General features: G+C 53.8%; 1 protein-coding gene across 1 annotated transcript in view; it reads left to right on the forward strand.

Moving 5' to 3' along the window:
• The window catches only part of LOC133356722 (dual serine/threonine and tyrosine protein kinase-like), an 84,938-nt gene that overhangs the window by 43,381 nt on the left and 15,384 nt on the right, over positions 1 to 26,173 (forward strand). Inside the window, exons 9-10 of the mRNA XM_061574365.1 lie at positions 21,138 to 21,297; positions 24,096 to 24,228. Coding sequence (XP_061430349.1) covers positions 21,138 to 21,297; positions 24,096 to 24,228 — 293 coding nt within the window. The remainder of the gene's footprint in view (positions 1 to 21,137; positions 21,298 to 24,095; positions 24,229 to 26,173) is intronic.

Below are 26,173 nucleotides of genomic sequence, written 5' to 3' on the forward strand. Positions count from 1 at the left end.
CCGGCTTTGAGGAGAGTTCCCCAAGGGACCGGCCCTGCCACCTTGACTTTACCGCCTCCCTCTACCCATGATGTGCGTATGTGTGTGTTGAACTTCTTTCACACCGTACGTAGCCAACCGTGCTAATTGGAGGTGCGGGGGAAGGACAACAAACTAAACACACGAGTTCTAAAAACCGATAGGTGCAGCATTCCCTGCAGCCCACTCGGTATAAATGACAAAAAGAGTCTAACCTAAAACGAAGTCAACTTTTTTTATTTTGCCACGTAAGGAAGGCCCACTGAGCTACGTAGCTCTTTCTCAGAAGCGACTTGGCCACGAATTACAGCTCTGCAAAGTGGATTATCGTCATCACAGCGGCCGAATTCGCTAAAACGCGTCGCGATGTTGATTCTAAATGTGGAGGGAACAACTGGCGGCCCCGGAGAAAAATCCACGCGGCCACGGGGAGAGAGACACGCAAACTCCAAATATAGAGCAGCAGGCGTCAGGGTTGTGATCAAACCCGCGACCTCCTGCACACCAGGTGAGGTTGTTAAATAACATACTGTAGTTTAGTTTAACGTCTTTGAGACATCCAGTTCTGAAACCCCGCCAGCAGGTGGCGACTGCCGTTCGCCACGCAGCCCAAGCCCTCACCTCCACCGCCGCTCGTAGCCCGTGGGGGGGGGGGGGGATATCCGTCTTCTGAGGACGCGCGCGCACTCGGTATATGCACACTCAGTACACACACACAGTACACACACACTCAGTACACACACACTCAGTACACACACACTCAGTACACACACACTCAGTACACACACACTCAGTACACACACACTCAGTACACACACACTCAGTACACACACACTCAGTGCGCACACTCGGTACACACACTTAGTACGCACACTCAGTACACACACTCAGTACACACACTCAGTACGCGCACGCGAAGTAGACCATCGGGCCGACGCGCAGTTCGGCCGCTCGTCAAACCCCATCGTTGACGACGTTCCCAAGCGTTTGCGCATCGAGCACAGTTTGCCCACAAGTGTCCTCTCTCCGTTTCGCGTGCCCCCTCTCTGCTCCCGTTCCCTCTTCAGCCCACCCTCCCTCCGGACCGTTTGCGAGCACTCGATGTGCGAATCGGAGCGCGGTCGTCGCCGTGGCATGGACGAGCAGAAGAGCCGTGTGTCTACCCTGAGGGCCCTTGTCGTCGTTATCGTTGTTGTTGTTTGTGTTGTCGTCGGCGTGCGTGCGCGACGCTTGTTTTTCGCGCTGCCGTCGTAATGAAGGGGGTCCCATCCCCGACGGATGCTCATCTTCACTCTCCGTCAGCGGCGCGGGTCGGAGAGTGGCTTTAAAAAAAAAAAACCCCGGCTTACGCACTCATCGCCTTTGCTTTAAGCGTGTAACGGCCGCTTCGTACAACTTGTGTCTTTTTTAAGATATTTTTTAAGATGGATCGGTGGTCCTTCACCGAGCTTGGCAGGCGATCTGCCCTTCAGATGTTATACACGCGTGCTAATTGTGCGAGCGGCATTGCGGTGGTGAGTGTACTTGCTCTACAAACCCCTTGACCCGAGTTCCATTCCTGGTCCACGGCTAATCTCGGCCAGAAGTCAAGGGTCAATGTGCGGGAAATGTGCGCTCATTTACATGAGCATTAGGGCATTTGGTTATAGCGAGGTACCAGAGTGCGTACAACGGGATTGGGTATCAATTTAGTCGAGTACGTCATAGCGAAAGTACGTCAAACGGAAAGGCGCAAATTGGATTATTGCTGTCTACGCAGTGACCCGTTGGTTGTATGATGTATGTATGTTGCACTTTCACACCGTGCTTAGCCAACCGTGCTAATCAGAGGTGCGGAGGAAGGACAACAAACTAATGCCAAAAAGCAGCTCTAAAGAAATGAGTTTTAAGTGTCGATTTAAAAGTGCATAGCTCCGGATGCTTCCTAATATCGGGAGGAAGAGCGTTCCAGACGGCCGTAGAAGCACGCGTCTGAAAGCGAGCGATGCAGTGAGCCAATGGCGTGGCTGCCACCACTTGAACCAGTCTCGTCCCCGCCATAGGATTATGGAATTTCAACAAATGGCTCCCGGGTTTGGGACGGTTACGGAGGCCTAGGATCTCCCGCCGCTGCGGTTAGCCGTGGCTGGGAATAGAACTCGGGTCTGCCACCTTCACAGCTAGCGGCGTTGCGCTGACCACTGCCCCCACCTCGGACGGTATATATGAATCCAAATTCTACTTTAATTGTGTTGTTTTTGCAATCCTCGTCTTATTTAAATCCCATTTCACATTTTGGCCCGAGAGCACTTAATACAAGGGCAGCCAGTAAATCACACCTCCCACTAGTCTCCACCATTCACTGATTTACTCAGGGGGCTTTTCCGTCTTAATAAGGCTGCGTCTGTTGTCGCGAGGTCAAGGTCCCGTGGGATACCATGGAGTCGCCGCGTCTGGCAGATGTTATGGCCACCCTTTGGATTTGCGCTCAGTGTTTCGCGTTCAGATTGTGTGCGGCTGCGTGGTTTGCCGGTTTGGCGCGCCGCGCGCTATGAAGCCAGCCGCCCACCCGAGTCTCTCTCTTCTTCCTGGCTACAGCGAACGTCAGCGGCGGGTGATGTCTGATCTTGGCCCTAGGCCCCTCCGCCTCTCATCCAGCATGCGCTGACCGGCGTGGTGAAGTATGCTTCAAGCAAAAACCTGTGACGGACTTGGTGTACGGAGGCCGTCATCCGACATGGTGGATAGACTAAGGACCGTGTGTTATTATTATTATTTGTACGATTAGTACGTAGACGACTCTGCGGACGTAAGCGGTCGCTGCACATAAATTAACCGACCAAGGCACCTTTTTGGGTTCTTGAGCCCGAGGCTCACAGAGGCAGAAATAAGGAACCTATTACTCATCGGATTTTGACATCCCATATTCCCAATCGCCAATATCCATGCACATTTTAACATGAGTGATGAAGTGAGAAAAGGCTACAAATGAGAGGGGGCCAGTGGCCTCCATCTCGTTAGCGCTAGATCGATTCTAGATTCTCCTTGCGGCACGTGTGATGTACGTTGAACTTTATTCGCACCGTACGTAGCCAACCGTGCTAATCGGAGGTGCGGGGGAAGGAAAACAAACTATGTTGAACTGAACACAAAAATCCAGTTCAAAAAAAAAAGTTTTTCAATCTGGATGATTTAAAAGTGCGTAGCTGCAGTGGGCTTCCTAATATCAGAAGAACGTTCCAGACGGCCACAGAAGCGTGCGCGATGCGGTTGACTGTCTTTGTTCGATGGTTAGCCAAAAGTTGCTGCTGCTGCAGAGTCCCAGTGAATCTCATGACGAGGCTGGTTGTAATAACCGGCGAAACGTCACGTTACTCGAATTGTAAATGTTGTAGGTTTACGCTCCCAACACACCGGTGTGCTGTACTAGTGACGGATTGGCCACGTTCTGTTTACGTGACAAACCTTACGAATAGGCTGTGTCGGGTGGTGACGGGTTTAACGACACATTCATCTTCTTGGTTCTTTCGGTAAAGTGACGTAGAAGGGAAATAATAAAATAATAGAAATAACACATAATAAAATAATTCTCACGACGTTTCGGCCACAACGCAAGCAGCCGTCCTCGCGTGAAGAACAGGTCTGTCGGAAAGACAGCGTCTGAATGAATGAAGTTTCATTCAGACGCTGTCTTTCCGTCTGAATGAATGAAGTTTCATTCAGACGCTGTCTTTCCGACAGACCTGTTCTTCACCTGAGGATGGCTGCTTGCGTTGTGGCCGAAACGTCGTGAGAATTATTTAATTATGTTTTTTTTATTATTTTATTATTTTCCTTCTACGTGACTTTACCGAAAGAACCAAGAAAATGAATCCCTGCAGTCACGAAAGCTTTAAATCGAGACACATTCATATTCACGCGATCTAACCCAACAACAAAAACCTGTATTATGGATCTCACGCGTTATTGCCCGCAGTGCCTTACCCATGTATTATTATTGTCAAGCGATTTTTCCCAAAACGCGTTTTTCTTTTCAGGAACGCAACTCCTCCAGCGTTACAGGAGAAACAGATGTGGCTGCATTTGGGCAACAATTGTTTTTGGAAATACAGAACGGCGTGGCAACGGTTGCCATCAACAATCGCCGCGAAATTGCACCGAATGCGTCAACAGCCTTCGAGGCCAAACAATAATCCTCGCAACTCAGAAATGCCGTGCGTTGATAACAGGACAGCCACGGGAACCCACGCGGGTAATGTAGCGATAACAGCGTGTCACGCGTTAGCAATGCCGCTGTAATGAAACCGACAGTTGCATTTCAGTAGCCGATACTAGTTACGTGAACTCTACCAAGCTCCACTTGCTCGTTAAATGGGAGAATTTGACTTCCTTGATTTTTGGATTTTCTCTCTCTGTGTGAAGTCTCTCCCCCCCCCGCACCTCTCTCTTCCCGTAAGGGTATGTCACTAATTACGGAACACTGATGAAAGAGTGAAATTCAAAACTTAACAGCTTGGGGTGGGGTGGGTTTAGAGGGGGGGGGAGGGGGGGGTGTGGGTTGGGGAGGGTCAATTTGACCGTGCAATTTAATGATTTCGCTCGGCATCGATAAAATCGTGAGCTTGTCCCGGCCTCGCTGATCAACGGCGGCCTCTCACGGGCTTCCGATGCCCGGCGGGGGTACGCGCGCTATAAAGAGTCGGGGATGAGTTGGCCGTGTAGCTCGTTAGCTGTCGTAATGGACATTTGCCGGGGCCTCATCCAGCCGGCCCGGGCGGTCCTTGGGAGGAAATGTAACGGACGCTGCCCCCTCCGCCTTGTAAATGGGAGCAGAGCTTTTGTTTTGGCCAATTTTCTTGCCACTTTCTGCTCCCTGTCCTCCAAGCCTCCCCCCCCCCCCCACCACCCCCACCCCCACCCCCATCACTACCCCCTGCCTCTTTCGGGAACAGCACCTGCCGGGAGCTGACAATTGCAAATGTCACCAGGGGTGGGTCAGAGCGTTCAGGGGGGCGGGCGGGCGGTAACGGTCAGCGTAGTTGTTGCCGCGTTATACCGCACACGTGTGGCGCTTGGCGTTGCTGTTGATGGCCTTGCGCCAGACAAACGGGCGCACAGATCAACGGTTGAATGAACGGGACGCGCAGATGGGTCGGTAGGGGAAATGGATAGACAGACGAGACGGGCAGGCAGGTAGGGTGGCATTCAGGCCTGCAGACAGACTGACAGACCGATTGATGGACAGACAGACTGATTAGATGGCTTAATCGATAGACAGATCAATTAACTTTGAAACAGATGGTTATATAGGCGAATGAATAGTAATAACAGCGGCTGCCTCTGCAGCGCTGTAACACGGCAAGCCGTTCATCGTAAGGGCGCCCTCCACGCTTCTTTGCGCGCATTTCAGCTCTCGTTCAACCCCAGTTCGTCTCGCTCGTTCGTCTGCCGCGTGTTGAGATTCCGTGCGCTCTTCCGATTCTTTCGCAGTTCCATTCAAGGATCGGTTCCCTCTCTCGTGCTTGCATTGTGGTGGTGTCGGTGGCCGCACCAGCAGTTGGCTGCAAAAAGTGAGAGCGTACAACGTAGGAGAACGAATCGCACCAAATTGCCGCTCTCGTAATGACGCCGGTGATGACACTAATTTACGTAAGTAAAGTGGAACATTTAAACCGTAGATCCCACCAATGCATGCCACCGTGTATGGAGAGCCAGGAGATAAACAGGACCTGCTGGGTAAGCGGCTAGAACTAGTGGGGGGTGAAGGCTAATTTTACCCACTCACTCACCCACTGACTCACCCACCAACTCACCCAGTCACCCACTTACTCACCCACTCACCCATCAACTCACACAGTCACTCATCCACTCACCCGTTCACTCACCCACCAACTCACCCAGTCACCCACTTACTCACCCATCAACTCACCCAGTCACTCATCCACTCACCCACTGACTCACCCACCAACTCACCCAGTCACCCACTTACTCACCCACTCACCCATCAACTCACACAGTCACTCATCCACTCACCCACCAACTCACCCAGTCACTCATCCACTCACCCACTCACCCACTCACTCACCCCGATTGTATAAAATCCAAGTTTGACAAGAGGGAAGACGCAGATGAGAAACAATATACGCCAGACAGAGATTTATATTGGCCGTTAAGAAAAAGCGAGCGGGCTTGGGAGGGTCGCTTAGATGTAATGGTGGCCGACGGTGGAGACTTAACTGCAAGAGTGTCGGCCAAATGAGGGAGTTATGCCCGGGAGGGTCACTACCCTCCGCGGAGATGGAGCGTTGAAAGCGACACTCGCCTGCAGGCGCTCGATGGTTTGCAGCATTGTGGGACCGCGCGTGGGAGAGGCCTTTGTCCAGCAGTGGATAGATCATGGCTGCTGATGATGATGATGTTGTTTAAAAACACGGGTTCAAAAGCATTTCTTATTATCTGGAGTACGTTGTATCTGTGTGCTTCATATGTCCCAGGACTCTTCTGAAAATTGCGATTTCTCCCCCCCCCCGTATGGAAAGAGAGACCTCCCAGTTAAATAAAATTGAACTGAATTGCCTCGAAGTCGCGATCCAAATTTACTGCGAGTTAGGACACGGAATCCAGCGGAGGGGCAGCCCCGCTGGGCGCCTCTCTCTCCCCCTCCGCCCGCCTCGGCACGGCGAGGTTTTTGCTTTTCGTTTTATTTTGTGGCGAGGGAGTTGTGTGAAGTGTCGCCCTAAAATGAACGGGATAAAAATGTAAAAATGTTGACTTATTTTCCCGCAGAGGAGGAAATGAAAACAGATTTGCGGAGGGACGCACGCCGTCGATTTGGTTCGCGTCGCGAGATTGCGATCACGGCCGTCCCCGTGGGGGGGGGGGGGGGGGGGGGGGCGTATTGTCGTTACCATTAGGCCTCGGCAAGGTAAGGTAATTTACCCTTTTTACCGGGTAAAAGGGTAAAGATGTCGACATGCCAAGGGGTAAGGGTAAAGGGTAGGGTCAAGGTAGCGCGAAGTATTACCCGGTAAATATGGTGCCTTGTTTACCGCTAGAAGCTCCGTGGCGCAGTCCATGGCCTCCATTTAACAAGTAATATTAAAACAAAGTTTCTTAAAAAGACGCTTTTATGAAATGTGCGAGTAATGGCAGAACTCCACGACTCCAGGAAGTGGCCCCGAAGCTTGGCACAACGTAAGTGGCCGTGGCCAATTACAGCCAACGTCAGATGAGCGTGGAAAATTAGACTCAAGCCGAAACATAACATATAAAAAAGGATTTTGTGATAGAATATAGCGTTGTCATCAGTGACATAGGTATACCAAGTTTGCAGTCGATACCTCATTAGGAAGTGGGTAAAAATCTAGTTACAAGATTTGAGGATACAACAACGACAACAACAATGACAACAACAAGCGTTTAAAATTGGAATCGAGAGTATTCTATATGAATAAAGCGCTCTACCTAGCATTTACCGTTATAAACCTTGTTCATGTGTAGTTCCCTAGTAATTACACGTGTAATGGGTCATTTGTTTTGGGGTAAGGGTAAAAGGTAGGGTTAAAGGTAGGCTCGTTGCTTTTTACCCTTTACCTTACCTGCTAAAGGATAAAATGTAAGGTTAGAGTGATTGTATTGTGGTAAGGTAAAAGGTAGGGTAAAAATAGGCTCGTCGTTTTTACCTTTTAACTTTCACCTTACCTTGCCGAGGCCTAGTTACCATGGTCACCCGCGATGTGGCGATACCAGGATGCATCGTACGATACGGGATCCACGATGTGAGTTTAAATGTTCTAAGACACGTTCCTTCGGAGTGGGCAGGTAGGAACTTGGTTGGACGGCGCATTCGTGCGATCCGTGTCACGCGGCGCGTCACGTCGTGCTGAGCCCGGCCGAAGGGCTCTGAAATACAAATCGAGGGCGTGGCTATGCACGACAGACAGACAAATAATACCTGGTGGGCAGTGTGGAACTGTTGTTCCTACCTGTATAAATAGATTATTATTGGTGCGAAGACGAATATCGGAACGAAGTCAGTCGAAGCGATTTACACGGGGGTGGTGGGTGGTGGTGGTGGTGGGTGGTGGTGGATGGTGATGGTGGATGGTGGTGGTGGATGGTGGTGGTGGGTGGTGGTGGTGGATGGTGGTGGTGGATGGTGGTGGTGGGTGGTGGTGGTGGTGGTGATGGTGGAGGCTGAGAGTCAACGGATAACGAGATAGGACGGGCGACGATGCTGCCAGCGACGTTAAGGCGATGCAAATCTGGTAGCGGTGTTAATAATAAAATGACAATGGTTTTCAAAAACTAGTATAACCCGTAAAAACAAAGTTTTTCACTATAAATCCTTTATATGCGAGGCGGCGAGAGTCCTCTCGTCCTCTGGCTTGAGATGGCTGCCACCTATGGGTCAGATGATTGCCTGCCACCATTAAGCAATTGGTAATTAAATAGAATTTATTTTTGTCCTAAAAAGTGTAAAATTTTGGAAAAAAATTTTCACGAACATTAATTGTCACGCACAACGAGTCTGTGTGGAAAATGTCAGCTCGATTGGATCACGGGAAGTGGGTTGAAAAACGACCGAACGAATTGCACGGTCGTAAGCGCGCAAGCAAGCAAGCAAGTGAACTTAATATAAAGGATTTAATGACGTTGAGGGATGTTGCTGTATCGCCACAGCAACCTGGTGCTACGGATGTACTGACGCCACGTTGATTCATGGTCCACTCGTTCACTCCGATCGCTTGCTTTTACTGGTGATCATATTCTTGGTTCTTTCGGTAAAGTCACGTAGAAGGGAAACAATAAAATAATAAAAATATAAAACAATTAAATTCTCAAGACGTTTCGACTGCAACACAAGCAATTAGTTTGCACATACTCACTTTAAGATGTTTTCTTGTTCATGTTTTTGTTTTTTGTTTGTTGCGGTTGCACCCGATTCAAGAGCCGAATGGCTCACAGGGCTATACCTAATAAATGAACTTTGAACTTTGATCATCATCAGGTGTGAAAAACACAGAAAGAAAATTTTTAAAAAGTGGCGTTTTTTTCTTAACGTCAGCACCACGAACAGCGATTTTGGCAGTTGTTCAGATGAACGAGTCCATCTATGTTCGCAAAAGAGGAGGGGGGAGAGGAAAAGAATGGAATGCGGTCTGAAAGTCACCGTAAGCGTGAACACAATCAAACAAGACCCGAAATAGTTTATCAAATCCTTACAATAATTGCCAAGCCAGAACTGGTGGTCAATTCTCCTCCTTATCACTCTTCTATAACTAGTGTTTGCATTCGTGCTGTCCCCTTGAACTTCACTCGCTGATGCGGGGAACTCGGTCTGCTCGACTCACTGGTTCGTCTCATGCTGTGTTCATCCACCAGCCCGCAGGTCACGACGACCACACTCATTCACCCATCCACCCACTCGCCAACCCGCGCCGTGTCGCCTGCCTGCACGACACGCACTTACGATGAGCACGATTGGCTACGTACGGTGCGAAAGAAGTTCAAAGTACGCACACGTGGCGGCACATGGCGTGGCCTCATTCACACGCTCGCTCATCCCCCGCTGGTCAAGCCTCTTGCCTTTCCGCTTCTTCCCTCACAACGCTCATCTTTGGAGTTTACTTCTCTCATCCAATTTCTGAAGCTCTTACAGTGACCTCGCTCGGCTCGAGAAACGCGTTCATCTCAAATCGATTCCGACTTCAAGAGTTCCGCTTGTTGCTGGCCGCTTTGTCGTTTTTTCGGTGGCTTGGGCTCGGCAACGAATGTTCGCGCACCTCCGATTAGCACGGTTGGTTTACGTACGGTTTGAAAGAAGTTCAACATACACACATACACTCACTCACCCACTCACTCACCCACCCACTCATTGACCCACTTACCCACGCATTGACCCACTCACCCACTCACCCACACACTCACTCACTCACCCACACACCCACCCACTCACCCACTCACTCCCCTACACACTCACTCACCCACTCACTCCCCCATACACTCACCCACTCACTCACCCACACACTCACCCACTCACTCACTCCCCCACACACTCACTCACCCACTCACTCACCCACACACCCACTCACCCACTCACTCCCCCACACACTCACTCACCCACTCACTCGCCCACGTACTCACTCACCCACTCACCCACACACTCACCCACTCACTCACTCACCCACGTAATCACTCACCCGCGGTTGGCTACATACGGTGCAAAAGATGTTCGGCGTACGTACACGCACCTAGAAAAGGATGACGCAGCGGGTCACCGTGGTTGCCACCGCCGGCGTGGCGGGGCCACGTGCGTGCCGGAGCGAAGGTCGCTCCGCTTCAGCCACGATTGACGTCGAGGGGCGAGGGGGCGAGCGTGCGAGGGGGCGAGCGTGCGCGCAGCGCAGCTGGGAGGCTCGCACCGGAACACGTGGCCGGTACCGCCAACCGACACTGCCGCTCATCGTTCCCTGTTGACGTGAGTCGCCGTGGCAGCAGACGCGCGCGCGCGCGCACATGCGCGCACACACATGCGCGCACACACATGCGCGCACACACATGCACGCGCGTGCGTGTGTGTATGGGCAGTGGGGAGCGGTGGTGTCACGGTCGGCGTGCTGCGCTACGAACCCGGCGACCCGAGTTCGATTCCCGCTCACGGGCCAGCACCGGTGACAATTATCTGAACCGGTCATGGGCCTCCTCCTATAGGTCTACTCAGCCTCAAATGAGTACCCGGTGCGGCGTGTAAACATCGCCACTGGAGAGACAAAGGCGGTCGGGCGTGGTGCTGTCCACCCACCCCCTCGTGTGCCGTGCCGGCCTTCATAGGTGTTCACTGACCACACTAACAGCCCTAGGAGTCTGTTTATATCGGCGTACGGGCACACGAGCAGATGTACGTGCATATGCAGGCAGGCCGAAAGGTAGACAGACAGACGCAGGCAGACTGTTGAGACAGACAGGCAGACACACGTATACACAGGTAGGCAGTCAGACAGGCAGACAGGCAGGCAGGCTGCTGGATGAATGTCTCCCCAAGCCGCCACCATCTGTCACGGTCTTGCGATGCGGCAATCCATTTCACTCCTGCACGTTGAGCCGATTGGATCGCTCCATCTCACTCCAATAGACATTCTCTCGGGCGTGTGTCCCCCCCCTCCTTTGGCTGCGACTCTGGTGTTAGCCTCGAACACTGGCCATTATCATATTTTTTACTGGCAAATGAGGTTCCAATGGTGTAAATGCTTACCCCGAGCTCTCATACTCTGATGGTGCGTCGTCTTGGAGTTGTGCGCCTTTTGGCGTCATCTGGTCCAACCCATGTGAGACTAGGCTCTAAGGAAAGCTGTCTCGGGAGTGGACCAATCAACTTCAAGGACAGTGTATACATTATCAGAGTTATGTTTTTTGTTTGCATTATGGCTGCAGGTATTGTGGTCTATGCAAACATGACTCCTTGTAAAAAAAAAGGTGTCAGTTTTGTTGCCAGATAGAAGGGTAAAAAACCAGTTATCAATTTTAACGTACGTACATACATACATCTCTCCGTGCTTATTTGAGCAAACGTTTCGGCTCGGATTCCAACCTCTTCTGGTTGGGTGTCCGTGTGTCGGACCCATCCACGTCACGGCCGCCGGTCATGCCCGCCGGTAAAACTTTCGTCTTTAGGCGCATTAATAATGGATGAAGATCAGAGCTCATTAATTCCGTGTGGCCCCACTCAATTCCCAACGCCGCTTAATCACAGTTCTCCGCGTATATATTCCCAGGCGCTTGGATAAACCGTAATTCCTCAAACTCTCCCCCCACCCCCCTCCTCCTTCTGTAAATGAGGCTGGGAATGCGTCCCATCTACAAACAAGATCTGCTCGTTTGCTCGCGAATTACAAATGAGGTTTAGGAGCGGGCGAGGAAGCCGCCTCCCGACCCTTACGCTCTCATCTCCGATAGCGAACGCACCGCTCAGAGTTTTGTCCTGCCTTGACCCACAGGCGCTGAGTCACGCGAACAGTCAAACGAGGCTTCGTCCACGTGCTGGGTTTGAAACCCGCGCGACCTGTTTGCGATCGACGCGGCCGAGTAGCGAACGCTTGAAGTTCGGCGGCTGGCAGAGGCGGCCTTCAGGCGCACACATCGCCGCCTAACGTGAATTATTAAGGCGCCGAAATTACTGTCAGGGGGGACATAATTGCTTGCTCCTGTCCAAAATTGCAAAGCGTCGAGTATCGAGCGAACGCGGTGAGAAGTCGGTTCAGGAGACTGCAAAAATATATGAAAGCGTTTTTTTTCCTTTTTATCCGAGTTGAGTGGCTGTCGTGTTTATTTCTTTTTTTTTGTCAAGAGTTGTCAGCCACAGTTGATGTCTTCAAAGAAGCATTCAAAGCAGCTCTGTTTAATGCTTTGCTTCATGCACGCGCACACGGACGGACGGACGGACGGACGAATGAGCGATCACATTTCAGCAGGACGTGCCGCAAAGCAACATAAAATGATTCCGAGATGAAATCGGCCTGGACGTACGCCAGCGTGCGTGCCATTTCGCCTCGGGCTGCCCTTCTGGCAAATCTGGAGAGTTACGGACGCAAAAACGCACGCGCTCAAACACTCGTGCAGACGGGCGCGCACGAACACATGCGCTCGAACACACTCGCACGAACACCCTCGAACGAACACACGGGCTCGAACAGACCCACACGAACACATGCGCACGAACACACCTGCTCGAACACACTCGCACGAACACACGCTCACGAACACACGCTCACGAACACACGCTCACGAACACACGCTCACGAACACACGCTCACGAACACACGCTCACGAACACACTCGCACGAACACACGCTCACGAACACACGCTCACGAACACACGCTCACGAACACACGCTCACGAACACACGCTCACGAACACACGCTCACGAACACACGCTCACGAACACACGCTCACGAACACACTCGCACGAACACACGCTCACGAACACACCCACACGAACACACCCAAACGAACACACCCGCACGAACACACGCTCGAACACACTCGCTCGAACACACCTGCACGAACACACGCGCTGAAACACACCCGCTGAAATACACACGCTCAAACACGCGCGGTCAAGCACACACAAGCACAAAAACAGGTGCGCAAACACACCCACACAAACACGTGCACAGGGGCCACTAACTTCAGCCATGGGCATGGGGGGGGGGGAGAGGGATTGGGGGAACAGAGGGGGTGGAGGAGACTGGGGAGGACAGGACAGCTCTGTGTGCCCAGGGCGCCGTGACCCCCCCCCCCCCCCAAGTCATGATCCGACCGAACAGAACCACCCCTTCGTCGCGAGACAAATCCTACCACCACCACCGTCGCAACTCTGCCATCTGCCCTGCCACCTTGTACTTTCGGCATTTGATTGCAGAGCAGCCGTGTGCGTGGCCGTGTGTGTCTCCGTGTGTCGCCGTGTGTGGGGAGCGGTAGTGTAGTGGTTTGCGCTACGCTGCGCTATGAACCTGGCGACCCGGGTTCGATTCCCGCTCATGGCTAACACCAGTGACGATTATCTGAACCGGTCCTGGGCTTCCCCTAGGTCGACACAGCCTTAAATGAGTACCTGGTGCGGTGTGTAAACATCGCCACTGGGGAGACAAAGGCGGTCGGGCGTGGTGCTGGCCACCCACGCTCTCGTGTACCGTTCCGGCCTTCATAGGTGCTCGCTAACAGCACTTGCCCCTACAGTCTGTTAAGGCTATACGGGGGATCTTTGTCGCTGCGTGCCGCACCCTCGCCTCGCCTCGTTTGTGCCGTCCGGCGCGCCCGTTTTAGCTCTCGGATAGCGCGCCATATCGCCAGCGGCACGGCGCTTAATCTGGAGTGTGCTTTGCATCGCCCACGGTGAATTTCTGTCTCTCTCTCTCTCGATCTCCCACTCCTCTCCCTTGTCTCTCTCTCTCTCACACACACAAGTGCGGATGTCCAGAATTCACCAAAAGGCTGTTTGACGCCGCTACAAGCCTTGCCGCATTCGCCCCGTGAATTATGAATTACAAATGTCCAATTTGCGATTATTTCCCCTTGCTCCGTGACACGTCTCCGTGTGTTGTACCTGGAGGGGATGGCTTTTAACTCGGTGGGGGCGGGGGGGGTGGTGGCGGGCGGGCAGGCGGGCGGGCGTGCAGGCGGGCGGGCGGCCTGCGTCTGCGTACGATTGTGCAGCTACAAGCGTAACCTCGACCCTCACGACCTCACGGCACGTCGCGAAATCCTCCCCGTAAGCTTCCGAGAATTGATACCAGAATTCCGTAGATTGCTCATTCACCCGCGACCATACACATCAGTCATGCAGGATTGGGGAGGTATGGATACCCCGACAGATGTTGGAGTGGGCTTGGCGACCAATATTAAGGGGAGACCTCGGAGTGTATGGCGGGATACTTTTAGGGCACGAGTGAAAATGATCTGAAACGGTCCTGGGCCTCCCATAGGTCGACTCGGCCTCAAATGAGTACCTGGTGAGCTGTGTAAATATCGCAACTCGGGAGACAAAGGCGGCCGGGCGTGGTGCTGGCCACACACCCCCTTGTGCGCTGTGTCCGGCCTTTGTAGGTGCTCGCTAACAGCACTTGACCTAACAGTCTGTTATAGGCAATACGGGGGGGTCTTTCTCTTTGCTTTGCAGCAGCTGTGGCTGTATCTGGCTGTTGAAAGTTGGACCGCGTTGGCAATTAGGTGTGGTGGTGGCGGCGGTGGTGGTGGTGGCAGTGGTGGTGGTGGCGGCGGTGGCAGTGGTGGTGGCGGTGGCGGTGGCGGTGGTGGTGGTGGTGGCGGCGGTGGTGGTGGTGGTGGCGGTGGCATGAACAGCTTCAGTCATGACGATCTTGATCTTGTCCCTTGGAAAACCATCTCCTACGACAAGCGAGACACTCGGAAGGTTTGAGTGTGATTGCTCATGATGATGATTATTTTTGTCTTTAACTCATTTCGCTGTTCCCTTATTCTCCAGATTATAAGGCTCTCTCGAAAGTTTGACGCACCCCATTCTCATGCCCGGTGTCGGTGAAGTTATACAATTCTGGTCACGCGCAAAGACGCACCTCCAACTTATTCATGAAAATTACATGTGGGTGGTGGGGTGGGGGAAATGCATGATAGTCCAGACAATACGGTAGTTTGTATCTGTAGCCGCGTATTTTGTTGTTTATGTTGCTTGTTTTACACGTGACTTGCACCGTAATACGCTTGCCGCGCTGGTCTCTCTAACCCCGGACCTCCCTGTAAAAAGTGGCTTGTATAAAGGTGTCAGTTTTTGTACCGGTTGAAAGGGTAAAAACCTATTACTCTGTTTCGCCACTGGTGAAGGAGGTCTCATAGTGTAAAGTGGCTTGCGTTCGTCTTGAAAATCGTGGTTCAGAGCCGGCTCTATGCCGAGAGCCGGCTCAATGGCTCTGAACACGGTGCCAGCCATGCCTCAGTATTTCCATGAGCCTGAACCTGAGCCAGGCCAAGGCTTGAGCCCACTCCCCGTGCCTATGAAGGCAAGTGAATCGCTCAAGCCTGAGCTGAGCCCGCTGTCTTGTGCGAGTCTGCGGGTCTCTTTGTGAGTCTGCGGGTCTCTCATGTAAGTCGGTGAGAAATTTATTCGCTCCAGGAGCCTGAGCCGAGCCGCTGATAAAAATATGAGCCCTCTGTTAATTACATAATAATACTACTACTAATTACAATTTAATTATTCATCCATGCGAGACACACTTACGCTTTTTCGTAGGTGTTTTGCATTGGGTTTTTTTTCGTGCCAACTAATGAGTACTTACACAAGTGGAAGGAAACCGGAGCACTCGAGAAAAAGAAAACAAACACGCGCGCGAGGGGGCAACGCTCGATCCCCCGTACAGATGGAATCAACAGATGGCGATTAGTCCACACTGCGCTGTATTGGCCTTTTCCTGGGGAGCCAGGAGTACGGCTTGCTCCTCGACGCCCACGGGAGAAAGTGGATTGTCACAACAACATCTCTGTGTCTTCTTGGTTCTTTCGGTAAAGTCACGTAGAATGGAAGCAATAAAAATAATAAAATAAAACATAATAAAATAATTCTCACGACGTTTCGGCCACAACGGCTGCTTGCGTTGTGGCCGAAACGTCGTGAGAATTATTTTGTTATGTTTTATTTTATTATTTTTAGAAGATGAATCCCTGCAGTCACGAAAGCTTTAAATCGAAATTTAACATATCTGTGGTGTCCACCAACCCTCGCTGCTGCTGCTGCCGCCGCCGCCAATGCCACCACCGCCCAGCTCAACGCGTTGTCCCAATGCATTCCCACCTGGCTGACCAATAAATAGGAACAATCAATCAAGCTGCCCTTCTTCTGACGCAGCTGACAAATTCGCGGTCTGTGAATTGGGCTCCGAAGCGGCGTCTTTGTGCTTGCGAGTATTGAATAACGCAAAGCTCCGGCCGACTTAGAATTAATTTTTTTTTGGGAGGGTTTTCATTTTTCCAGATAATTCTTGCTGCCCCGGGCAGAGATGTTAACTACCTCACCTGGTATGCAGGAGGTCGTGGGTTCGATTCCGACCTTGATTGCCTGCTGCATATTTGGAATTTGTGTGTCTCTCTCCACATGGTCATGTGGATTTTTCTCTGGGTCCTGCGGTTTTTCCCTGCACGTTTAGAATGAATGATCATCACGTGTTTAGAGTATTTGGCTACTGCTGTATATTTCCACATGATGATAAGCCACTCGTTTGAGCTATCATTCACGATAGCCAGGTCTAATTTTCGATTTAAAGCTTTCGTGACTGCAGGGATTCATCTTCTTGGTGCTCTTCCACTTTCAACCCAGCTTAAATATACGCTCCAAGCGTGGTGGTGTTTCATTCAGACGCTGTCTCCCCGACAGACCTGGTCTTCGCCTGAGGACGGCTGCTTGCGTTGTGGCCGAAACGTCATGAGAATTATTTTAGTCTGTTTTATTTTTATTATTTTATTACTTCCCTTCTCTCGTGACTTTACCGAAAGAACCAAGAAGATGATAGCCAGGTGTCTTCGGAGAAAGAGCTATGTAGCTCAATGGGCCTTACCTGCTAAAATAAAACATTATTTAGTTGTAGTGTGTGTGATGGAGGGGTCGGGGGGGGGGGGGCCTATTACTCCTCCGCGTGTCCAGCCCCGGTGTAAACCCCCCAATAGTTTTAGCCCAGCCGAGTCGTCGCAACGGTGTGGGTGATAAGGCAATCTTTTTTTTTTTAAATAGCCAGACCCATTAATACTCGCGTCTCTATTGTCACAGCTGAATGGTGTTGTTCCTCTTCTGCATGAATGGCGGTGCATTAGTCTACGTCCAGAGTAAGTGGACGTGCAGTGGATGGCTTCGATGCTTCCGTAGAATTTTTGGAGTTGGCAATGACTCGCACGGCTTGCGCAGAGACCCACAGACTCGCGCATTGTTCACAGCGGTTCACTACTGTGTGGTCTCACTACTATGTGATCTCACTCAGTGACTTGCAGGTTCACGTAGAGTCCCACGGACTCGGGCAGAGGCCCACGGACTCACTGCTGTGTGGTCGATGGTCCGGTCGGTGTCTCTGCGATTGCACGCCACGCTTTCCGTGAGCTTCCGCGGGTGAAGGTCACAGTGGGTGGATCTGCCATGATTAGCACAGTTGCATTGAACGCGGCTCATTATGTTTTCGAGGTGTACATTAAATCCCGTCGGTTCTTGAGTGCGCGATCGGCTAAGTGAAAAGCTCTCGTTTGGCCTTTGGGTTTGTTTTTGTTTACTTTTGTTGTCCGGCGGAGGCCCCGGCGCGGGATTTAATCTCGCGTGCGCTCGGGGTCGCCGCTCCCTGCACCGTGGGCGCCGACGCGACGTGATTTTCGGTAATCGACGCAATTAGCGGGCGGCGGCGTGGCCTCGCCGTGGTCGTAGATCGCCGCTGTCGGTTTCACGTCGATGCCGTTGAGACGCTCCGGCGGGGGCGGGAGCGGGGGTATTTAACGCCACCGCCGCAGCTCCTTTCCTAGGTGTGGTGCTAACGACCGCGGTGATGACGGCTCCCCGCCACGGGTGTATTGCAAACACACACGATTAGGAGAATCGATACGCGCTGCGCAGCGAACTCACGGGACACTCCCTGCGTGTGTATGAATGTTGAACTTAAGCCGACCGTGCTAATCTGAGGTGACGGGGGGGGGGGGGGAAGGACAACAAACTAAACTATGATGAGCAGTTCTAAAGAAATGAGTTTGTCAATCGAGATGATGATGATTTAAAAGTGCGTAGCTACCAGTGGCTTCCTAACATCGGAAAGAAGAGCGTTCCAAACCGCCGCGGAAGCGCACCTGGTTGCTGCCACCCAGCCCGCATCGCCGCCCCGATCGATGCGGTGCGCTCGCTCGCGCGCATCCGACCCGTCTGACCCGTCCGAGCGTCCGTCTGCCGGCTCGGACGAACGTCCGCGCTCACCCCCTGGGCTTAATTGACGTCAGCGCAATCACCACCGCGATCGGTCTTGGGGGGTGGGGGGGTGGGGGGGTCAGGCCTGCCAGAGGGGGTCGGCTCGCCAGGACGGCGCGCCCAGAGGAGCTGTCACCCCGGGACGATGACCGAGCGCCGCCACCGCCATCGTTTATTTGCATGAGTAACGGTTGTTGCACGTGTTGCTGCTGTTGCTGTTGTTGTTGCCACCCGGGGGACCGGGGGGGTGGGGGTCGACGATGTTCGGTCGCTGCTTCGATGGCAAAAGTTCCCGCTTTTGATCTTCCACAAATGCTCCGTGGTCCACCGTAAACTGCGTCCGTGCAAACCGCGGCAGATGCGGATACCTGATGCACAAACGAAAAACTCTCCAGTAGTAGTAGTGGCGGTGCGACTGCGGTCATCCAAAACAGACGGTACGCAAACGCGTAACGACTCAATGCCCCCGATCCACGAATAGGAAGGAGACATCACGGCGATGGTAACGCTACTCCGCTGTCTCCTGACGCGGTCGCCTGGCTTGACCGCCCGCCCGCACGTGAAGTCGTCGCGCTGCGTCCACATCGGCCGCCGTACGCCGAGACGGACGGGATCGACGGTCCGTTTGCGCCCACCGAGTGCGCGGTGCGCGATGCGCGATGCGGCGTTGGCTCTCGCGAGCGATTTCACCGTCGTGGTGCACACACCGAGACTCAACGTGTTCGGCGGGCGAAATGCAAATTCGCCGTTGCCGCCGCCGCCTTGAAGCCACGGGAAGTTTTGCCGGGCGCCGGGTGGGCGAAGTGAGTGCTGGTTTTCCTGCAACGCTCTCGGCTCTTGGGAGCTCCGTGTGGTCTTACACGAGGCTGAAAGCGGCGTCCGTGCAATGGGCGTCGAGGGGGAGCGGTGCGTCACCCGCCGCTTTGCGAGCAGCGCACCCTTTGGGGCGCCACGGTGGCTAGGAGATGTTGACATCCTCGCCTGTCATGCAGGAGGTCGTGGGTTCTATCCCAACCCTTGACGCCCCTGTCTATATGGAGTTTGCGTGTTTCTCTCCCCGTGCTCGCGTCGATTTTTCTCCGGGTCCTCCGGCTGTTCCCTCCTCATTTAGAATCAACAGCGCACGTTTAGAGTATCTGGCTGGTATGCATTTTCACGTGACGATAAGCCAACTGTGTTGAGCTATCATTTGTGGCCTGGTCGCTTCTGAAAAAGAGCCACATCGCTCAGTGGGGGGGGGCCTTACCTGGTAAAGATAAAAAATAGTTTTAAAATAAAAATTGGATCCCTGATTACTGCAGGGGGGGCTGATAGGGGGGGGGCGGGTGGGGTGGTGGAATTTGAGCAAAGACGGGGCAGAGGAGCGTTTTGATAACACAGGGGAATTTACCTGGTTGGATCAAATAATCCGGAAGACATTTGGCAGACTTCTTTTGCAAACCTGGTAAGGATGGAGACAGCCCAACGCCATTCCCCGGTTGTCCGGATCGTGAAGCGACGGGGGGAGAGCGGGCGAGCGAGCCGTGAGAGCCGCACAATGCCGAGGGGACTGGGGGACATTGTGTGGCGACCTTGGTGACCTCCGCACGCTGGAGATGAGTTGCCTGCGGGCCCGTGTCCTCGGGCACGGCGCGGTTACACCTTGACTAATGTGTAGCATTAGTCGCCTTCATGTGTCCGTGTGTGTGTGTGTGTGCCTGCCCCGTGACCTCCTGGCAGCGGGCGTTCGACACTTCACGTGGCCTCAAGGTGCACATGGCCTGGCACAAGCGTCGTGGTGACGTCACCGCCACTTAGTGGCGAATGGCGGTTGTTGTGCCTGTGCGTGCGCCGTGTATTCACGTACCTGCGAATCTACGGGACACGCTTTTATCCGCATATCGGCATAGCTGTGTATCTAAATGCATTTGTATCCACGTGACCTGATTTTGCACGCCCGTCTGCCTGTTCGCGGTGCTGTTCGTATGGGGAGCGGTCGTGCCGCTGCGCTACGAACCCGGGCACCCGAGTTCGATTCCCGCTCACGGCCAACACCCAGTGACGATTATTTGAACCGGTCCTGGGCCCTCCCCTAGGTTGACTCGGCATCAAATGAATGTCTGGTGCGGTGTGTAGTTAATACCGTCACTGGGGAGGCAAAGGCGGTCGGGCGTGGTGCTGGTCACCCACCCCCTCGTGTGCCGTTCCGACCTTCATAGGTACGGCTCACTAACAGCACTTGCCCCAACAGTCTGGTTTGGCTGGACGCGGGATGTTTTGTTTCTTTCTGTTGCAGACATTCTAAATCCACAAGTCTCTGTGTCTCCGCCTGCCCGTCGGTGTGTCCATAAACCCGTGTGACACCCTGCCCCATGCTGACCATTGCGGCCGTGTGTGTGTGCGTGCCGTGCGTATGTGTACGTGCTCGATATGCCCTTGCGGCACACGTTGTAGCGGTAGTCGTGGCAGTTGGCACGCTGCGCTACGAACCCGGCAATCCGAGGTTCGACTCTGCCCGCTGCAGTGTGTAAACAACGGCACGAGAGAGACAAAGTCGGCCGGGCGGGGTTCCAGCCGCCTGCCCCCCCTCACGTGCCGTGCCGGCCTTCATCGGTGCTAACGGCGCTTGCCCCGCCAGTCCGTTGAGGCTATTGACGTTAACTTTTGTCTTGCGCGTGTACCGCGTGGCGCTCGCGCGTGTAGGCATGCCGCGGCTGGGCCCCGAGCTGGGCCGCGGGCAGTACGGCGTGGTGTACGCCTGCCACGAGCCTTGGGGCGGACACGCGCACTGCGCCCTCAAGTCGGTCATCCCGCCCGACGACAAGCACTGGAACGACCTGGCGCTCGAGTTCCACTACACGCGGTGAGATTCGACAGCCCGGCGCCCCTCGGCCGCCCGCTCCGTCCGTTCGCTCGCTCGCCGTTCCACTCGTCCGCTCGCCAGCTCGCTCGCTCGCCCGGCCACTGGTCTGCTCGCCCATCTGCCCTCCGGCTCGCTTTCTCGCTCACCCGCTCATCCACTCGCCAGAGGTCACAATCGGGTACCCGATACCCGTACCCTACCCGATACCCAGCTACCCGTACCCGGCCGGGTACGGGTACCCGTTTACGACCGTGGTGCGGCCGGGTACGGGTACGGGTAAGGAATCAAAACTCGTTTGCGACCTCTGCCACTCGCCCACCAATCTTGGCTCATTCTCCTCTGTGCCCCCCATCTGTTCTGTCGACTCCCTGTTCCTTTTCAGGTCCAGGCTCAAGATCTCTATCGCCCCTTCTGCCTGTGACCGACTGATTGTGCCTCTCTTTCTGACCAACGTGCCCACCGTTGCGCCACAACTGCCTTGAGATGAATCTCCCATTAGCCGCACCTCTGATTTTATAGCGCGGTTGGCTACGTCACGTACGCACGCACGTGATGGTACCAATGAACCGCTGTACACAAATCCGCGTCGCGACCGTTATTCTACCGATTGATCAAAACATTTCCGCGGTAGGTGTACGATTCCAGCGGAGAGTCGCCGCCCCGCTCGATCCCTCGAACGCGTGGCATCTCATTAGCATCCCCGTTTGCGCGTTTGACGTGCTTCTCAAGAACGCCGCATCAATCTCATTCCCGCCGTCAGCGATCGATCGTCCACGCGTCACGCCTCGCTCCCATGTGGGCGAGCCGCGACGCGGGCCTACTTGACCATTCCCGGCCTTGGCCGTCGTTATGGCAACATCGCGGTAATTCTGCGCCGTACCTAATGTGCATTCAACGGTGGAGCGGTCTGATTGATACGTGCCCGCGTATGCTTGTGCGTGCGTGTAGATCCTTTCAGGGATGAGGATTTGTATTTATAGGTCCTTTAAACTTTAGACTCGGAGCCTCTTACGTCACATCTCGGTGTCCGTGGCCCAAGGGTGACGCATTCGCCGCTTGTTAAGTCGTTCACGATTCGAATCCGGCGGGTCGCCCTGGTTAATGCTGCCCGGGTGTGTCGACCATGAATACCCGCCCGTCTGCTTCAGGGTGAACTTTCAAGGTCCTCTAACGTCATTCGAAATGAGTAGGCCATTGTGAGGCCTGGCCACGCCACCCCCCCCCCCCCCTTCGTGTGCCGTGTCGACCCTGATGGGCTATTCGCGGGATCTTTGTCTTGTGCGTTCCTGTGTGTGTGCAATGACGCCCGTGTGTGTGTGCATGCTAGCGTGTGCGTAATACCGCTTGTATGTGTCAGTGTGTGTGTGATACCACGTGTGTGTGTGTGCGCGCGTGCGACACAACTCTGCCAACAGTGATAATTGTTTTTTACCCTTTTATCTGGCAACAAAACTGACACCTTTTTGACAAGGAGTCATGTTTGCATAGACCACAATACCTGCAGCCGTAATGCAAACAAAAAACATAACTCTGATAATGTATGCACTGTCCTTGAAGTTGATTGAAGTTGATTGGTCCACACCCGAGACAGCTTTCCTTAGAGCCTAGTCTCACATGGTGTTGGACCAGATGCACCACCTGTGCCATCAGTGTTGGCACAGGTGGTGCATCTGCCAGTCATCTCAGTCGGTCAACACCGACTGCACCTGAGTCTGTCCCGTGACCTCCTGTCAGCAGTGAGCCTCCCGCATTGCACGTGACGGCCTCAAAGTGCAGCTAGCCTGGCACAGGCGTTGCGAGGACGTCACTCGTTGGCGAACGTTGGCTGTTGTCGTTATTGTTTTGTGTGTGTGTAATTCTGCGTGCGTGCGTGCGTGTGTGATTCTGCGTGCGTGCGTGTGTGATTCTGCGTGCGTGCGTGTGTGATTCTGCGTGCGTGCGTGTGTGGTTCTGCGTGCGTGCGTGTGTGATTCTGCGTGCGTGCGTGTGCGATTCTGCGTGCGTGTGTGATTCTGCGCGCGTGCGTGTGTGATTCTGTGTGCGTGCGTGTGTGATTCTGCATGCGTATGTGATTCTGCGCGCGTGCATGTGTGTGTGGTTCTGCGTGCGTGCGTGCGTGATTCTACGTGCGTGCGTGCGTGATTCTGCGCGCGTGCGTGCGTGATTCTGCGCGCGTGTGTGTGTGTGTGATTCTGCGTGCGTGCGTGCGTGCGTGTGTGATTCTGCGTGCGTGCGTGCGTGTGTGATTCTGCGCGCGTGCGTGTGTGTGTGATTCTGTGTGCGTGCGTGTGTGATTCTGCATGCGTATGTGATTCTGCGCGCGTGTGTGTGTGATTCTGTGTGCGTGCGTGTGTGATTCTGCGCGCGTGCGTGTGTGTGTGATTCTGCGCGCGTGCGTGTGTGATTCTGCATGCGTATGTGATTCTGTGTGCGTGCGTGCGTGTGTGATTCTGTGTGCGTGCGTGTGTGATTCTGCGCGCGTGCGTGTGTGTGTGATTCTGTGTGCGTGCGTGTGTGATTCTGCGCGCGTGCGTGTGTGTGTGATTCTGCGCGCGTGCGTGTGTGTGTGATTCTGTGTGCGTGCGTGTGTGATTCTGCATGCGTATGTGATTCTGCGCGCGTGCGTGTGTGTGTGTGTGATTCTGCGTGCGTGCGTGCGTGCGTGTGTGATTCTGCATGCGTGTGTGGTTCTGTGTGCGTGCGTGTGTGTGTGTGATTCTGCGCGCGTGCGTGTGTGTGTGTGTGGTTCTGCGCGCGTGCGTGTGCGTGTGTGATTCTGCGTGCGTATCCTCACCCAGCTCGATGCCGCGGCACGACCGGCTCGTGTCTCTGCACGGCTCCGTAATTGACTACACGTACGGTGGTGGCTCCAACATGGCCGTGCTCCTCATCATGGATCGGCTGCTCCGCGATCTCTACACCGCCATCAAGGTGCGTGCGCATGTGCTCTTGTTCACGCGCGTGTCAGTGTGACCATACGTGCGTGCGTGCCATCTCGTGCGTCCGTGTGTGCGTCGGTGAGTGCGCCCACGCGCGCGTGCGTGCGTACATTCGTGCCTGTGTGCGTCAGACAGATCTTTGTCTCTGTAAATGTGGCCGTGCGATGCGTGTGTGCGTGCGCGTGCATGTGTGTGTGCATGCGCGGCCGATTCAGCGCTCGTTTGTGCGCCCCTAGCGAGCGATCGCGCCCATCCCGCATCCGCGCGACTTGCGAGGTCGCGCGGTCTGCGATGGACTTCCATTTCTGTCCGTTGTCCGTTGGGGATTCGTGACACCGTGCGTGGGCAAATCCCCAACTGCGGGCAACGCAGCCGGGAGTTCATTTGCGATCATTCTTTCCTTCGTGTCGTTTCCCCGTTGTTGTTTTTTTAATACCTGCTGCGTTATCGGCGCCAGTTTATGAAACGACGAAGGGTCCAGTCGCCACCCTCGCTGAAGGAGATGTCACAGAACTACTTGTGAGATCCATTCCAGCGACCTCTTGCCCGCTCACGGGGGCAGCACTTTCCCACCCGCCCCCACTACAAAGGTGCCCGTCGCGTCACGTTCAAAGCAACGTTTTATTATTAATATTACTCGACGAGCTGCAAGTTTAGCCGAATTCAGTAAAACAAAATATTAATACAAACAAAACAACGCGCGCCCGCCCGCCAAATGCACAAGAGGCATCCTTCACGTGTCCTTTGCATGTGTTTAATAATAAGAGGGGGACGGCTTTGAAGGGATTTGTTTTGTGGCCGATAAACAAAAAAACGCGTAATAGCCCAGAGAGAGCGAGACGCTGGGGGGTGGGGGGAGCGTCGGTTCTGACCCTTGCAAATGGAGCCTTATCTTTTCTGCTCTCAGGCCTAAATAAATAAATAAACGCGCCAAGGAGCTGAAAGATTCCGCGTGAGGCCTCTTAATTACGGCCACTCCACGCAGCTTGTGTTTATTAAAAAAAGATGCACTTGGGTTTGTTTTTTTTCTTTCCTCCGCCGCCGCGATTTTTAACCCATGAGGAGGAAAGAGCGACGGTCCGAGTCCGTTGCGCCGCGTCAGCTCTGCATCCGCGAGTTGTTAGCTACCTCGCCAGGTATACACACGAGGTCGTGGGTTCGATCCTGAGTTTGCGCGTGTCTCTCTCCCCGTGGTCGTGTGGATTTTTCTCCGGGTCCCCCGGTCTTTCCCTCCGCATCTTGAAGTGTGCGTGAAGAATATTTGGCTGCTGTAAACTTCCGCACGACAAGCCACTCCGCTGAGCTATCATTCGTGGCCAGGTCGCTTCTGAAGAAGAGCTACATAGCTCAGTGGGCCTCACCTGGTAAAATAAAAACAGTTTAGTTTGAGTTTACCCCGGAGATGGCTCGACTTCGCCCCGACTGCGAGCGAGCGTCTATCTCTCTGACTCTCCATTGGACCATTCCATCCATCCGTCCGTTCGTCCGTCTGTCCAACTGTCTGTCCATCTGCTCAGCCACAATTCGCTCGTCCGTCTGTCCATCTGTCTGACCATCCATACTTCTTCTGACCATCCATCCATCTGTCCGCCCGACTGTCGGACCGTCCGTCCATCTGTCTTTTCGCTCCCGTTCCACCGCTGTTGTCCAGGCAGCAGTCACTGCAGGGTGAATGTCAGGGCTTGAACGGATCTCACGCAGAACGGCGCAACGTCTCCCTTGTTCGCTAAACGTCGAAGTGCGGAAGCGGATATCGCAAAACTACTTGCGATATCCCTGCACCTGACCTCGTTCGTGCGGTAGGGCAGCGGTCCCCAACCTTTTTGGCACCAGGAACCGGTTTCGTGGAAGACAACTTTTTTCACGGACCGGGTTACCGGTCCACGGCCTGGTTCCTAACAGGCGGCGGACCTGTACCAGCCCGCAGCCTGGGGGCT

This window comes from Lethenteron reissneri, chromosome 55 (genome assembly GCF_015708825.2).
Source record: "Lethenteron reissneri isolate LAM-NWPU_2019-01 chromosome 55, ASM1570882v1, whole genome shotgun sequence".
Classification (NCBI taxonomy): Eukaryota; Metazoa; Chordata; class Hyperoartia; order Petromyzontiformes; family Petromyzontidae; genus Lethenteron; species Lethenteron reissneri.